This window comes from Talpa occidentalis, unplaced genomic scaffold, assembly GCF_014898055.3.
Source record: "Talpa occidentalis isolate TD23 unplaced genomic scaffold, MPIMG_talOcc4v2.1 talOcc4.8, whole genome shotgun sequence".
In the NCBI taxonomy this organism is placed as follows: Eukaryota; Metazoa; Chordata; class Mammalia; order Eulipotyphla; family Talpidae; genus Talpa; species Talpa occidentalis.
In genome coordinates this window covers 32,034,282-32,050,074 of record NW_023605194.1, presented here as the reverse complement: position 1 = coordinate 32,050,074, position 15,793 = coordinate 32,034,282, and the positions used below count along the sequence as shown (strand labels likewise).

General features: G+C 51.7%; 1 protein-coding gene across 4 annotated transcripts in view; it reads left to right on the top strand.

Annotated features, from left to right (window-relative positions):
* The window catches only part of LDB3 (LIM domain binding 3), a 60,168-nt gene that overhangs the window by 14,918 nt on the left and 29,457 nt on the right, over positions 1–15,793 (top strand). For 2 of the 4 annotated variants that reach the window (XM_037496769.2, XM_054690334.1), the window contains exons 5-7: positions 651–854; positions 5,537–5,706; positions 6,150–6,186. In XM_037496769.2, coding sequence (XP_037352666.1) covers positions 651–854; positions 5,537–5,706; positions 6,150–6,186 — 411 coding nt within the window. Of the gene's footprint in view, positions 1–650; positions 855–5,536; positions 5,707–6,149; positions 6,187–11,396; positions 11,494–15,793 lie in introns of those variants that run through there. The other 2 variants (XM_054690336.1, XM_054690335.1) reach the window with 2 other exon arrangements.

Below are 15,793 nucleotides of genomic sequence, written 5' to 3'. Positions count from 1 at the left end.
CCAGACGGGCAGAGACGGGAGGCCTCACAGCAAGTTGAACTTGAAAGAGACTGAGCAGCCTGACCCTGCTCTGAGGTGGAAACACATGGAAGAAGCTTTCAGAGAAGCAGAGTGCCAGGCCACCATGACAGTGGCCACCAGGATGAGCCCCTTTGTGGAAGAACCTTGTTCAGAATCCTGCTGGGGCTGCTTTTCGCCTTTGGGGCATTCTTGACTCTGCTTGGGCTGTAGCTGCCTCTCACGTGTGGCCCAGCTTTCCCCAATCCGAACCCCCACTCCCCAACCCTTTGTCTCTGCTACCCTGAGGTGTGGTGAGAGAGCCTTCACTGCCTGGTACCTCCCACTGGCCCTGAGAGGTAACTCAGGCTAAGAGAGGCCTTCAGAGAGCTGGGAAAGTAAAGAAGGGCAAGAAAAAACATCCACAAAGAGCTCTGGGGAGGGTGCGGAACATTTTCCTGACCAGATCAGGCCACCCGCTGTTGGGGAGACTTGAGTAACCTGTCTGGGGTCAGGCTTTGGGAGATCTCTCTCCACACCCTCCACCACCAGTCCTCACTTTGACCTGCCATATAACACCACCTGTTGCCCTTTTCTCCTTCCACTTCCCTCTCCTGCCCCTCCCCTTCTGCTCCCCTGCTCCCCTTCCCCAGCGCTGACTACCAGGAACGCTTCAACCCCAATGCTCTGAAGGACTCAGCCCTGTCGACCCACAAGCCCATCGAGGTGAAGGGGCTGGGTGGCAAGGCCACCATCATCCATGCACAATACAACACGCCCATCAGCATGTACTCCCAGGACGCCATCATGGATGCCATCGCCGGGCAGGCCCAGGCCCAGGGCAGTGACTTCAGTGGGTAAGCTCCTCCCCTCCTCCACCGTGGCTCATCGTTCAACGCCTCCACCAATGCTGGGCCTCTTCACCTGCAGAGGCCAAGGGCCCTAGGCCGCAGGGCGCCTTCGGAGACTTTAGGCATCTGGACCAGCATTCAGCCCTCATCTTGGGCTTCCCGGGGCACAGTCCTCAGAGGGAAACCAGCCTCCACCAGGGCTTTCCAGAACATGATGTTTACTCTTCAGAATCCATATAATGGTCAGCTTTAGAAGGGTGGAGAAATGCAGACTATGTTGGCTCCTCCAAGTGCTTTTCACAGCCTCTGCATTTCCCCAGGCTGCATGAGGGGGCTGACTTAGAAAGACTTCTGGAACCCTTTTAACCAGGGTCATAATCTGGATGATCCAGTCCTATCACAACCAAGCTGTTCTTCGGTGGTAGTGGTGGGGAGTAGCTGTGTTCTTCCAACTGTGAGAGCGATTCAAGCACATGACTGGGTTTCTTGTTTGGGAAGGGGTCTCTGGACCAAACACCATTTACTGTTGGCAGTCAGCCCCGCTGTGGAGCCTGGGGAGCCCTCAGTGCTGGGCACCCTTGCTCCTGTTGGCCCCAGGGCAGTGGGGTTTAGGGCATCCTACGCCTGCTGTTTGCCTGTGAGTGATGGCGGAGGAACCTGAAGACTGAGTATGAAAAGAATTGACTGAAAATCATTTGTGGGTGAAACTGCTAATAGTATGAACATTAATGAGGACCTCTCTGTTTTCTTTCTGTTTTTGTCTGTGTGTGTGTATGTGTGTGCATGTCTCTCTCTGTCTCCTTTTTGTCTCTGTCTCTCTATATCTCCCTTTCTGTCTCTTTCTCTGTCACTGCTTTCTCTCTCTTTCCCTCTCCCTCCATCCCTCCCTCTGTCTCTCTCTCTCTCTGTCTCTCTCTCACTTTCTCTCTCTCTATATGTATGCATCTATCTCTTTTCCTCTGTCTCTTGTCATTCTTCCTTTCATGCACACACACACACACACACACACACACGCACCCTCATAGTCTCTTGCTGTTTCTGTTTGAGAATGCCATTACCGTAGACTTTCAAAATTGACTGATTATATCTTTGGGAAACATCTTACCCCTGAGTCAGGATCCTTAGCAACTCAAGGCAAAAAAATCTTCTAATGATGGCTGTACTTTTTCTGAAACTAGGGAAAATGGCTGTTGTAAGAGGGATGGAAGGGTTGCCAAAACCTAGGCCTGTAACACTGTCAAATGCACAAGTTAAGGGCAGGCTCCAGAAAGCAAAGGATGGGAGACACACCCCCAATCACCCCCCAAACCCCCGACCAGCCTCAGGGACGCAGTACCACCTTTTGACCAGCAGGGGGCAGAGGTTGCTGAAGCCATGAGTCAAATCGGGCAGCAGCTCTTCACAGAACTCTGCACGATGTTGATTAATTTAATTCCATCATTCATAGCAGAAAATATGACCATGCAAGTTTAAAAACATCACCATTAGCTCATGTGTATCCAGAAAAGGCTGCCTGACTAAGCCAAGGAGCTAGCAGGGATTTCCTGTTAACATTTGTCTGCCATGTGTGTCCTTGGTGTGCTCTTAATAGTGGTAGCGGTTACCAAAGGGGAATTAAGTGAAAAATAATGGAAGAATTGCACTTCACTAACTTTATTTTTTATACCTTGGGAAAAGACTGCTCTCATTTGGTTTTGCTACTACAGTATCCATGACTTTTTTTTTTTTAACGTGAAGCACCATGAATCTAATCCAGGCGTTTCAGAGGATCTGCCCTATCTTCCTCTCCTCCACTCTCCTCCCTTTGCCTTCCCTTTCGTGCCTGGGAAGCAACATTCTTTTCCTTCCTTCTAACTCAGCCCTGCTGAGCTGATGCTGCTGTGGTGCCAGGGGGTAAGAGCTGCCCTTCTCTGCCATCAGGTGCTCCATTTCTGCTGTTAATTTTCTCGATTCCTTCCTCACTGACAATTTTCTTTTTGTCTCTCTCTCTTCTTCCTTTATTCACTCCACTCCCGTAACTCATTTCTCATCCTAACCCTGCTCCCTTGTGTGCGCACCGTCCCTCTGCTATCCCATGATGGACATTCGCTCCCTGCTGGGCTTCCCTCTGCTTGGCAGGGCATCGCCGTTGGCGTAAGTAGACCCACAGTGTCTGTTCCGTCGTCCGTCTGTCTGGTTGCGGGATAGTGAGCAGGTTTAATGGGCTATGTGTGTGGAAAGTGGCCACTGACTCTGTCCATGCTCTGCCATGTATCCACCTCACCTGACGTGATATATTTTGGATTTTGCCCCAAATAATCTCATTATGGACACAGAACTCAGCGTTATGACACTCACACTGCCTGCCCCCCTCCGCAACCAAGGCTGGGCTAGAATCCTGTGTTCTCTTAATTGAGCCATACGGGGGTTCCCCACAACCTTTCCTGTCTGCGAGGGTCAGTGTAGACCTGAATGTCAGAGTCTATACTGGGCCCTTATTCAGGGAAAAGGGTGGGAAGGGGGCCTCTTGGAAGTCACTCCCCAGAATCCTTGTGAGAGTGGAGGAGCCAGCCCCTGCCAGTACCATCCATGGGAGATGAAAGATGAGTCAGATTTGGGGGCAGCGCACAGGGGAGTATATGCCCAGAGGTGACCTTGACACTGACCATGGAGTATTTCAGTGATGGGATTCCAGAGAGCCATCTCGGGCCCAGGGTCCCTGCACTGCAGGGCCCGTCCCATCCTCTCTTTGTATATATTTTCCCTGAGCCCTGGTGTTTTCAAAATCATTGTGGCTGTCCTCTCCCTGATTCCCAGTCTCTGTCATGGCAGCAACTCAAGCCCCGAGTCTTTGCACAGCATGGTAGGAAATGAAGCAAACAATGTGAACCCTGAGGGAATCACTCCTGGCAGCTTTCTTGACCCATTGGAACTGTGAGAGGACAGGGGAGCTCCTCAAGGGCACATTCCAGAAATGGCAGCAAGCACTGTCCATCTTCTTTCTGGACCACAAAGTTCATGTAGACAGACTCCAGGGCCAGGCCTGGACTCGGGTCCACATCCTTCCTCTCCCACAGTGCAAGCCACACTTCCCCTTTCCTCCCATCTTCTAGAAGACCAGGGAGTCCTGGTTGTGCCTTCTTAGTCTCCAAAAGCCTCAGTAGCCCCGGATTCTGTTCTAGGGTCCTTGGGATGCCTCCCTAGTCCAGAAATGGCCACCTCCAGTGAGATCCCACATTCCTCTCTGCTCCTTGGGCTGCCCAGGTTCCTGCCTGCCTGAACCCCAGATGTCTCTTCTGGTTTTCCCCATCTAACCCAAATCACAGGCTGCCAGAACTTATAACTCCCTGGGAAATGTCTCCAGCAAAGTAGGGGAAACTCTACCTAATTTTGGTCACTTGTCGTCTTATACTCCTGCTCTCATTACCCACCTTGAGCCAGGCATAGGGGGCCAATTCTGAGAATGCCAATCCTGGGACACTAGGCCAGTTCTTCAGTTCAATTCCTTGCAGAAAAAACAGAAGACATGAAGAGGCAGGTAGAAACAGCCATAGTGGCAGGCAGGCATGGGGGATGCCAAACAGGCCAGTTTCTGGGCTGAGCGATATCTTCAGATGTGGAGCCACTCAGAAGTGTTCTTCCCGAACACTGACCCTGGAGAGGGTCTGATGAAAACGATACTGGGTAGGGAGCCAGGGAACCTGGGATCTAATTCAGCAGAGCCCCTCTGTATTTTAACTTGGAGCTAGTTCACTAGTCTCTCTGAACCTCAGTTTCAGCATGTGTAAGAGAAGAAGACAGGGCCACTGGCCCATAGTCTGGGGAGGCCATTACTGCTATGAGTTTCTCCAGATCCCTCCCTGACTCCAGAGAGGGTGGGGTGGATGGAATGAGTGAGCATCCTGAAGCTTTTGTCATGTCCTACTTTGTGGACTGATCTGGGACAGAAGGCGCTGGTCCCAAGGGGCTCCGTTCTAGGATTCTGCAATTCAAGCAAGTCTTGGGTATCTACTATGTGCCAGATCCTGGAAGTCAAAGAGAAGTCACCAAATCCTTCTCAGAGCCCGCACTGTCTGGGGGCAGAGACTAGCGCCCTTCCCTGTGGCTCTACTCCCAGCTCCCCAGGCTGGAAACCTCAGTGTTAGCAGCAATGATGATGCCGGGCCACACAGGCCTGCTCACCCCGTTCCTCACACCATATCCTCACTGAGCCTGCCTGTGGGTGGCTGAACTGGGGATCTCAGTCCTCTTCCAGGACAGTCATGGCATTGGTGGCTCCCTGTTTGGATCCGGAAGTGTGAGGAGGGCAAAAGGATGACCATGAGTAATCTCTGGGTCCCTAGAATGGCCTGCCCTCACCCAGCCCAGACCCAGGCAGGGCCTGCTTAGGAAAGAACAAATTAGTTCCAGCAGATCTCTTCTGCTTCCTCTCTCCTTAATCCCTAGGACAGGTTTTCTTCCAGCCTTGCCTCTGGAATCATTGGGAATGGGGTGGTAGGAGGGATCTGAGCCTTCATGAGAGGATTCGCTATCTCGCCGTGACCACCCTGAGCACTGAAGACCCAGGTCGAGCCTTTGTCCCAGGCTCTGAAATGGCAGTGGGGAAAGGGCCTGGTGGGTTCGGACAAGAAGAGCCCACCGATGGGTGCGGGGAAGCGAGGGCAGGGTTCTGGCCTAGCCCTTGCCCACAGCCTCTTTCCACATTGCAGGAGCCTTCCTATGAAAGACCTCGCTGTAGACAGCGCCTCACCTGTCTATCAGGCTGTGATTAAGAACCAGAACAAGCCTGAAGACGAGGCTGATGAGTGGGCCCGCCGCTCCTCCAACCTGCAGTCTCGCTCCTTCCGCATCCTGGCTCAGATGACAGGGACAGAATTTAGTAAGTGAGGGTGTGGGATGGGGCAGAAGGGGGCGATGCTGGGGTGTCTTGGCCACAGGGGTGAGGCTCACAGAAGCTAGGGATTCAAGCCCTCCCCCGTCCCTGAAGATGAGCTAGCCTTGATAGTGACCTGCTGAGCCTCTTCTGGGCCCTGCATGGCAGGTAAATGTCCTCAGGCTTCTGCTCGGCTCCAGCAGTGGTGAAGTGCCTGTCCAGAACTGGGATATGAGGACCTGGCAGGCCATACCTCTGAACACCTCCTCCTCCTGCTCCATTTCCTTTCATGGCCCTTTTCCCCTGATCTGCAGACCAGCACACAGCCTTTCCCTCTACAGTTGACAGGCTAGGGCAGTATCTGTTCAGTCCCCAGTGGTGACTCTATGCCCACAGAATTCTTCCTATGTCCCTGTGATTCTTCCTGACCAATGCCTTTCTACCCACAGTGCAAGACCCTGATGAAGAAGCTTTGCGAAGGTCAAGGTAAGTGCCTATACTCTGGCTCTGTGGCCTTGCCCCACCTAACCCCATCCCTTCCCCAGGAAGCCCCTAGGTCATAGGACTCCAAAAGGAAACTCTTCAAGTTCATGTATTTGGAAATTCCTGGAAATTTGGAAATTCCATTTATTTGGAAATCCCTAAAGGGCTCCAGTAGATGCTGGCTTGGAGCCAATCACCCCAGGTCAGTGAGGTGATGCCTGGAGCTAGTTGCATCTCTAGCTCCAGGTCCAGACCGCAGAAGTGAGGACTCTGGGCTCTCCTGGCTCTGCCCCAGGGCAGGGGGCAGGGCTGCTTTGGCCTTTGCTGGGCTGTTGAGAACAAGGGCATCTCTTCCTGTGAGGGCACTGGGCCAGCTGCCTTGCCTGCCCACTCATCTCAGGGCCTGTCCCCAATGCGTCTGAAAGCTAGGCACTAGGAAGCAGGCACAGAAGACTGTGCTGGGTGTGGGCACCTGACCCCTGGACTCACCTGTCTAAACCCATGTTCAGATGTCGGTTCTATAAATTGCTGGAAACACAACAGTTACCACAAGGAAGGATAAGCCCTGGGTGTGAGTAGGGGTTTTTCAGGGGCAAGGTATCTCAGGGTGTGGTTCCCTGTCAGGGGTAGACATGAGGCCACAGCCACTAACTACCACCTGCAGCTGTGAGGTACTCATGGCCTTAGGCCTAGAGAGCACACTGCCCCGGACCCAATGGAACCTTCCATGCTAGGGTCTTCCATGACGAGATGTGGAGTTTAGTATGGTTGTGCTTATACTTCCTGCAGCGAAGGTGACCTGCGTGCTCCTCATGGGAGAGCTGCTTTGTTCCAGCACATTTAGCCGCCTCCAAGGAGGAGCTGGGCCCTAGTGGTATTTTTTGACCCTGGCCCAGCCGTCCTGTACTTGCTAACCATTGCACCATGGCCACAGGACTGTGCAGAGAATGGGTCTCCTGGGTCAACTAGAATTGATGTGGATTTTATTTCTGAACCTGTATCGTTGCCAATCTAAGTTATTCCCACTCTTGGCTGGGGTGTCCAGTCCTAAAGTGTGGTCTTCCCAGGCCTGGCAGTGATGACGTGCAGCCCAGTGCTGCTTAACTTTTCGGTGTCTGCAACATGTCTATGCAGAGCCTGAAACCAGACGATGCTTGATTTAGCTCAGAAGTCAATCCTCGGGCTATGTGAAGTGTGCCTGGGCTGTCTGCTTTCACCCCTCCCCCACTCCACTGTGCCTTTGCCATGTTTCTGTGTTTGTTCCTCTTGGAAGTGGCCCACATAGATGGTCCAGGGAAGCTATGTGGATTTTCCCAAAGATTTGATAGGCCTTATATCGCACAATCCTCAGCAAACAGTGTTAAAGCTCTAAGGTTCCTTTCATCCAAGAGCTAACAGGGGGTTCAGAGTCCTGTCTTTCTAGCTCCCTGTTCTCTCCCCTCCCCAGGGGTACTTCTGATCATCTCATGTTACTCTGAGCAATCACACCTCATCAACCAGATACTATTTAAATATGAAGAGAACTGCTAGAGATAGATCACAGAGAATACATGTCTTCTATAGTTGCCCTATTTTTGCAGGGCACAAGCCTCCTGATTCTCTCTCTCCCTCCTCCTGACTTTAATTTCTGGAAGGTCTTCCTCATACCTGCCCTGCCCCGCAAATGCCCATCCTCCCCATGGCCACAGGAGGACGGCAGGTATTTTCTTTTCACTGAATCACTGAATCTTGAGTAGCCTATGGACCCAGGGCTGGGGGCAGGGTGGAGAGTGCAGTGTGTACAGCAGCTCAGTTCTGTTTGTGATTAAAGCCTGAAGCAGCTGGGGGGCCAGCTTCACCTGAGTGGCCCTCTGAGCAGAAGGGGGCATGCTTGTCGCCACCTTGAGTCCAGGATGGGCAGGGAGCTTGCTTTTCAGGTAGCTGAGTCACACTTTCATCTGCCTCCACTCCTGAATCAGAAGATGCACCCCCAGCCTCAATTACCCATCTTGTTAACTGGGGGCAGCCCAGGTTTGTTACCTTTCTTCTCCCAAATTAGCACCACTGACAGTGAGTATGCAGATCTCTCAGGAAGGCTATGTCTCCCCGCATTGCACATGGCTTCTGTGTAACTTACCCCAGCAGAGTGTGCTAAACTGGGCCCAGCAACCTGGTGTCGTCTCCTTCCCAGTGCTGCGTGGTGGGAAAGCTGGCAGGAGTGCCACATGAGTGCTAGCACAAGTTCTGTGCAGGCAAGAGCACTTGTGGCCTTGACGCAGGTGTAAATCTGTTTGTCAGAGGACCCTGCAAACTCCCCTCACCTGTTACTGCTTCCCCCACCAAGAGTTTCAGAGCAGCTCCAGCCCTGGCCAGCCTGGCCCAGCCCTTCCCTCCCTCCTCTCAAGCCCTGGCTTTCTGGTACATGGTAGCAGGTAGCTTCCCTCTGAAGCTCCAGCTCTCATTTGTCACCAGCCCAGGTGGAGCCTAATCAGCAGGGGTCCTATCTCTATAGGTGAGGCAGGGTGGACCCCTGAACAGCCCAGGTATCAGCCTTGGACTTGGTTCTTCTCCCAGGAAAGACCCCAGCACCTTAGCAAAATGACCAGGTGAGCTTATACATTAGCCTTCTGTCTGCTTCCACATGGGACCTGCTCTGGGGGGTGCAGGTAATGCTGTGTCTCCTGTACTCCATCTGCTGTCACAGGGCACAACCAGTGCCTCCATCTCAAAGCTGAGCCCTAGATTTGCTCTGACATGGAGAAGGCAATCTAGGGCCTGGTGGCCTAGCAGACTGGGCCTACATTGGGCAACTCTGACAAGAAAGGGAATGGGAGCAAGCCCGGCTCCATCCTAGGCAGAATCTGAAACTGCAAGACCTCTGAATATCCCATGTGTGGGTGTAACCAGCCAGAGAATTTTGTGATGCAGACATCCTCTGACCACTACCACTACCTTGTGGTGCAGCCACTACATATGCAGTCTCTGTGTTTACCTGATGCTCACCTGGTAAAGAACTGCAGCTCTCCTAATCCCCAGGTATTAAGGAACAAAGTCAGTTTTAGTGAGGCATTCACAGAGGAGCTGAAGTTGAGGCTTGCTTGGCACACCCCTCAGCAAACAATGTAAAAATCCTTTCAAGTCCCTTCTCTATTATGCAACCATCAACTATTCTTGTTTTGCTCCCTTCTGATAGCTCAGGGACTCACTGGCTCCTCCTTCCTGCAAACTCCTGGGCATTTCACTGTCCTCTTCCCTCCTCCCTGTGCATGGTCTGGTCAGCTCTGTCCCAGTTCTCAGGGGGCTGGCACAGCTCAGGGGCCTTCCCTTAAATGGAACTCTCATGAAGGAACAATGGGCAGCTCTTGGTAACAAAGACTGATTGCATCTGTGTACTGGGCAGTTCCTCCAAGATGCAGGTTGTTGCTGCCTATCATGTTGTCTGCAGGGCTGTGCCAGCCTTGCCCTCAGCTCCTTCTCCCTGACCTCAAAGGGGCACATAGATCGTGGTTCTGGCCCTGAGCTTCTGTGTGTCTTTAGGCCATTCACGTGACATCTCTGGGCCTCAGTGTCCTCTGGATATTAGGAAAGGTGGGGCTGGACTGGTGGTTTTCTAATACATTACTTAGTAATCTATTAGAAGTAGACTTGTTTTTTCAAATAGACTCTTACACAGTGACCCAATAGGCAGGCCTCCTTGTCTACAGAGGGGAAGCCAGGCAGGTAGTGCAGATGTGGGTAAGTTATACCTGTATCCCCAGGTATAAATTTGGGGATATGAGACTGTTACCAGGGAGAAATGTAAGACCAGCATTGCCCCATCCTCTGATTTCTAAAGATCTAAAACAGATCTTCCTGATTTTCATATGCTGGCAACTCACACATTAATTTAACTATTTTAAAATATTGCAAATTGACATGCGTTTATAAGAAATAATACAGAGAGAGGTCCCATGCATGCTTTATCCCCAACGGCGAATCCCCATCTTGCTGTAATTGTATTTCAATACCACAACCAGAATGTTGACATCAGAACATCACCCTGAGAATGTCCCCGCGGTGCCCTGTTGCAGCCACACCCTAGCCTATATACCATCCCCTTAACCTCTGGCAACCACTAATCTTTATCTGTTCTCCATTTCTATCATTTGTCATTTCAAGAATGTTAGATAAATGGAATCATACAGCATGTGACCTTGTGGGATCGGCTTTTTTTTTAATTAATTCCCTGAGACTTCATTCCAGTTGTTGAGTATATCAGTGGTTCGGTTGTGCCTTTTTATTTCTGAGTGGTAGTCCATGGTCTGGATGTAGCAATTATTTTTTTCAAGTGAGCTTCCAACCCTGTCCAGGTTAAGCAAACAGCATTTGTGGCTAGGTGAGACCCCTGGGCCAGCAATTTTTACCTCTGTTCTGGAGGACATAGCAACCGTCCAGTCTGGCAGGTCTAGGATTCTGACATCTGCAGCACAAACCTTCCCCAGCTACTTTCCCTGCTCCATTTCTGTATTTCTTGGCTGCTCCTTGCCTATTTTGCCCTGTACCCTGGGCTGAACAGCCTGTGGGTTGAGCCCCAGAGGAACAGCTGGCAGGAAGTGAGGGGGAGTCCTGGCCCTCTGCACATGTGCCAGTAGCCTTGTGAGTATGTGTGTGCACATGTGTGCCTGGCCATGCTCCTGCCTGGGTGGGCAGGGAGTAGTTGGTGGTGTATGAAGACTTCAGGGATAGAGAAAGCTTGGCAGAGACTGGGACAGCACAGGGAGGTGACAAGTCTGCTCACCAAACCTCATCATGGGGACAGGTGTTCCTCCTTCTTGAAGCCCAGCTAGGGGACTCAATGCTTGGCCCCTCTGCCTATTTGGTTCATTCTGAGAACTCGCAGCCAAAGCAGCCCTGCTCACCTCTAAGCACACAGCCCAGGGAGAGCCCAGGGTTACCCCTCCTTTGCCCAGCCTGCCCTGAGGCCCACTAGTCAGGCCTCTTTCTTCAGGGCCCTTACTCCCTCAGGTCAGGAACTTCAGTCCCTCTATCCTGGGCCTTGGGACTCCGGTCTTGCCCCAAACCAGTCCTGACTACCTAGAAAGTATCCCCATGTTTGGCAAAACCTGTCCAAACCAAATTCCCTCTCTCCCATGCCCCATGCCCCGGCTATCACATAGGGAAATGGTGGACACGTCCCCTAACCCCTTTCTTTCTTCTTCTCTCTCTCTTTCTCTCTTTCTCTCTCTGTGCCACAGGGAAAGGTTTGAAACGGAACGTAACAGCCCACGTTTTGCCAAATTGCGCAACTGGCACCATGGCCTTTCGGCCCAAAGCCTTAATGTTAAAAGCTAAAAGGCTGCCTGGAATGCCCCCATCCCTCTCAGGCTGGACCCCTCCCACTCCTTCCCTCCCCCCACAGATCTGGCATGTGAACCCCATGGTGATGCTTGAGATCTATAGCTGTGCTGGGGAGCATCTTTGATAGTGAACTGCAGCAGTTCTGCCCTCTGCTGGCCTCAGAGCCAGTGGCCTCTGCAGGCCCTACGCAGCACTGCACACCTTTAATCCCCATCCTTAAGCACAACCCTTACACTCCCCAGACAAATATAGCTTAAACCTCTGCCCCTCTGCCCAGGGTCTTAGCTGTAGATCAGAACAGGCAAGACAGGGTTTGCTGGCATAATACTCCAGAACCAAGGGAACAATGTGCCACGTTGGTCAGCCCCTGAGAGAGGCGAACCAGCCTAGTCCATCCTGGAATGTGCCGCCTATAGGTCAGTCCTGGGAAGAGGCAAGTCCTTTGCCCCACTAGCTCCCTCGCTGCCATCTACAGCCCAGGTAGCCAGAAGGGGCCTTGAGCAGAGGAATGGAAGCCCTATGGTAGATGAGGCAGAGCCCCTCCTGGCTGTGGAGATTTGGGGCATGTGCTCCTCTCTGTGCTGTGTGTGCTGACTCCCTCATTTTCTCTCCTGTACGTACAAGCAAAGCTTGTTCTGAAATAAAGAGGATTTGAAATGAACCAAACCAGCCCCAAGTCATGCTCTGCCTGTGCGCGTAGTCCCCCCCCCCCTCCAGAGGGGCACGTCTGAGACAGGGAGAGAGCAGGTGTCGCCAGAAGAGGGACCCTGTGCAGCTCCACCTACCTACCCATTTGAGCCACATGTTCTGTGGAGCTGAGGCAGGGATAATGGTGGGTGGACCTCTCTGCTGCATCTCAATGCAACCTTAGCTTCCTACAGGACACGGTGTGTATGGGGAAGGGGGAAAACCAAAGGCCTCTGCCTCTCCCCCCACAGCCAGTCACAATCAGCAGGCCCAGCCAGATGGCCCTTTGTGTGAGGAAGCATATGCAAGCTCCTCCCCTGGAAGGCACTGTTCATGTATAGCCCTGGGCCAGGAGGTGAAAGAAGGGGCTCAGGAGGGTGTGGTTAGACTAAGGATAAGTTCACAAGGCCGCTGCCAGGAGTCCCTGAGGGGGGCCGGGTCATAGTCAGAGGAAAGGAGATGGAAGTTGTGCCTGGTGGAGTCTTGCTCAGGTGGCAGAAAGATTTGAAGGCCTCTTGACATCCAGCTGGGTCTTGTTCCTGGGCCCTATCCACCTGTGGCCTTGTTCTAGTCCTGAGTGTTCAAGAAGGGCCAGGCAGGCAGGTCCACATCCTCCACACCCACCTGTGTACTCATCAGCATAGTCCCCAAATGCATTAACTGTGGGCTGAGAATATAAGACAACACTTAACAAATCAAGGCAGACACCAAGGCTCATCCCTCATGACTTTCCCACTGCCCCACACTTGGACTGGACCAGACTCTTCCTCCCCCTCCCACAGCCTGGGCACAGGCTCTCTTTCTGCCCCCAGGAGCCTTGGCAATCCCATCTTGAAGGTCTGGTCAGGACTCTTCTATCCTGCCTACCGCATTGAGTTGCTTCCCCAAAACCACACCAACCTGTTCCACGTCCCATCTCTTTCTGCCTCTGGCAGACTGACTCTGGAGCCAAGATCAGGACTATTGAATAGGTACCATGCCGGCTGGGGGTCAGGGGTAGGTATGCTCCTGCCTATATCTAGACACCCTGGAATACACTGATATTTAGTTGACCTTTATGGAGGATTTCCAAGGTTCAAGGGTGGATTGTAGGTCAGATCTGCCAGACAGAGAGAGGTCCCAAGCAGCAGGAATCAGGAGGCTGGCAGAGGGCCTGTCAATTTTTCAGAACCAGGGGGTGTGGGTGGAGGATAAGAGGGGGGCTCCATAGCCCCCTGGCCCTGGCCTGTTGAAATTGTCTTTGAGTCACATGATTGAAGCTCTGAAAGGTTCACGTTTGATTTGCAGCATGCCCGGTGCCTTCCCAGTGACCACAGGCCCCTGATGCAGTGCCTTGGGTGGCCTTAGGCCGAGAGTCTATGTAAAGCCCTGTGGAGTAACAGGAGGGATGTCCTCATTCAGCATTGTGTGCCCATGGGTATTAGTTGAGATGCCACACCTGGATGCTATGGGTGCCAACGGAATCAGAAAGGACCCATGTGGCTGTGACTGACCACATGCAAGGTTGACAGGGTGAGGTCCAGAGACAGGGAGCACTCCTGCGACTGGAGGATCAGAGAAGACTTCCTGGAAGAAGGCGCCTGTGTGTCTGATCAAGAGCAGTTAGAGTTGGAGCATGTGAAGTTAAGAAAGCTGGACAGGTACTCTAAACAGAGGGAGCAGAGGTGCTAATGAGAAGGGGTATCTCAGAAGCTCACATCAATTATTTTGGACGGAATGGAGGAGATGCTGAGAATGTCATGACTAGTTGTGGCCTGGAGTTGGAATGCCCAGTTATGGGATTTTGACTGGATTCTACAGACAATGTGGGGCTAGAGAAGGTCGCAGGGCACCCACATTGCCTGTGGGGATGACCATGCACTGCACAATCTGCAGGGGGTATTTAACTTATATTGTGATGTCAGCAGGGTCCCTGGAGTTGTGCAGTGTTGCAACCTTACTGCAAAGTGACTTGGTCAAGATACCCTGAGCAACAGTCATCAGGCTATAAGATGGAATTCCAAGTAGGTGGGTAACAGCACAACTTCAAGACCAACCACCTGACTGATATTCTGTCATCATTCACAGTGGTGTTCATAGTCCATTCTTTTAACTAAAGCAAATAACATCATTACCCCCATAATGGCAACTTTCCCCTAGCACCATCAATCACAATAACTCCACCATCACCCACAGTTCCAATCGAGCCAACGACCACAAACCCCAAGACCCAACACCACCGCCAATACCATCCCCATCCTTTCTAGACACAATATCATTGACATAAGTAAGAGCATCACAGGCCCTGCCATTCCCTCCACCAAGCACTACCACAACAGAGCTGGGTCACAGGTGTATGCCAACCAGATTAAAGGAAAAGAGGTGAGCAGAAAAGGAGACTCTAACCGGGCTGTGTTTCTCCTCTGGTCGCACATTTTACATGCCACCATGAGCATTTGAATATGGTTGATTTGGTTTGGTTCTTGCCTAGATGTTTAAAGTGAATTATGACAAGTAAGTTCTCTGCAGCGCTTGCTCTCTGATACTCCTTCCTTGGGGATTTTGGGGGTTTATGGCACTTCAGGGAGGAACTGACCTCAACAAGAACCCAAAACCCCTTAAGGATGGTCTTCAGGGCTGCCCTTATTTCCCTTAGGCCCTGATTGCTTAGTGTTTGCAGACACTGGTCCTGTTACAGGGAAGAAGGAGGGGCACCGTGGGACTCCCAAACCCGCCTGTTCTAAATGGGTTCTGCCATCCGATGCATAAAGACAAATATGCTCTTAGTGTGTAAGACCTTCAATAGTTAATTTTAATACAATTGGTGTGCAACAATAAGAAGTGAAAGAATATAGTTAAAGTAATTTCCAATTAAACACCCCCAAATTACCCACCTCCTTGTGGATAAATGTCCAACCAAACAGGCTTGGCCCAAAAGCTTGCCACCAGTCTAAGGCATCTTCTGGTGGGGAACCACAGCAAAGGGGCAGAAAGGGGCAGGTAAATCTGGAAAGAAAAGAGAAAAATCAAAACCCAAGTCAAGATTGGTCTCTCACCCACATCACTGTCTCTTCCAAGTGTCTCCTTCCATGTCCCCCATGTCCCCGGTACAAGTCCTAGAATGAGTAGCAAGCATGGTTTCTTCACATGTCTCTCAGCACCATTTGCCTCCTCCAGGTCTCCTTGATCTTATTCTTCCTTCTTCCTGTCTCCTCTAGCTTCTCCTCCCAGTCTAGCTCCACCCTTCCTTGGGGTGGGGCAGGGAACCTGGAACAGCTCCTTTCACTGGGGGTTACCCTGTTACAATCCTAGACAGGATGCCACTCAGCAAGAACCTCAGGAATTAGGCTCAAATGCATATCCTGCAGAAGAATGTGACTTTTCCTAGGGCCCACGTCCAGCTCCAACTCACCTCCCAAAATCCAAGGTACATTTGGAGCTATGTTTGGGGACAGCCACATGTAAGCTGGTCTTATAGGGAATTGGAGCAAAGAGACAGCAAAGGCCATTTCCTATTTGTCCTGCAGAATACTATCCCCAACGTGAACATTTTCGTTACTCTTGTCCTGTGCTAGTCCTCAGTTCCGAGATGCCCTTATGAAACACAAGACAGGTCAGGGTCAGGTAA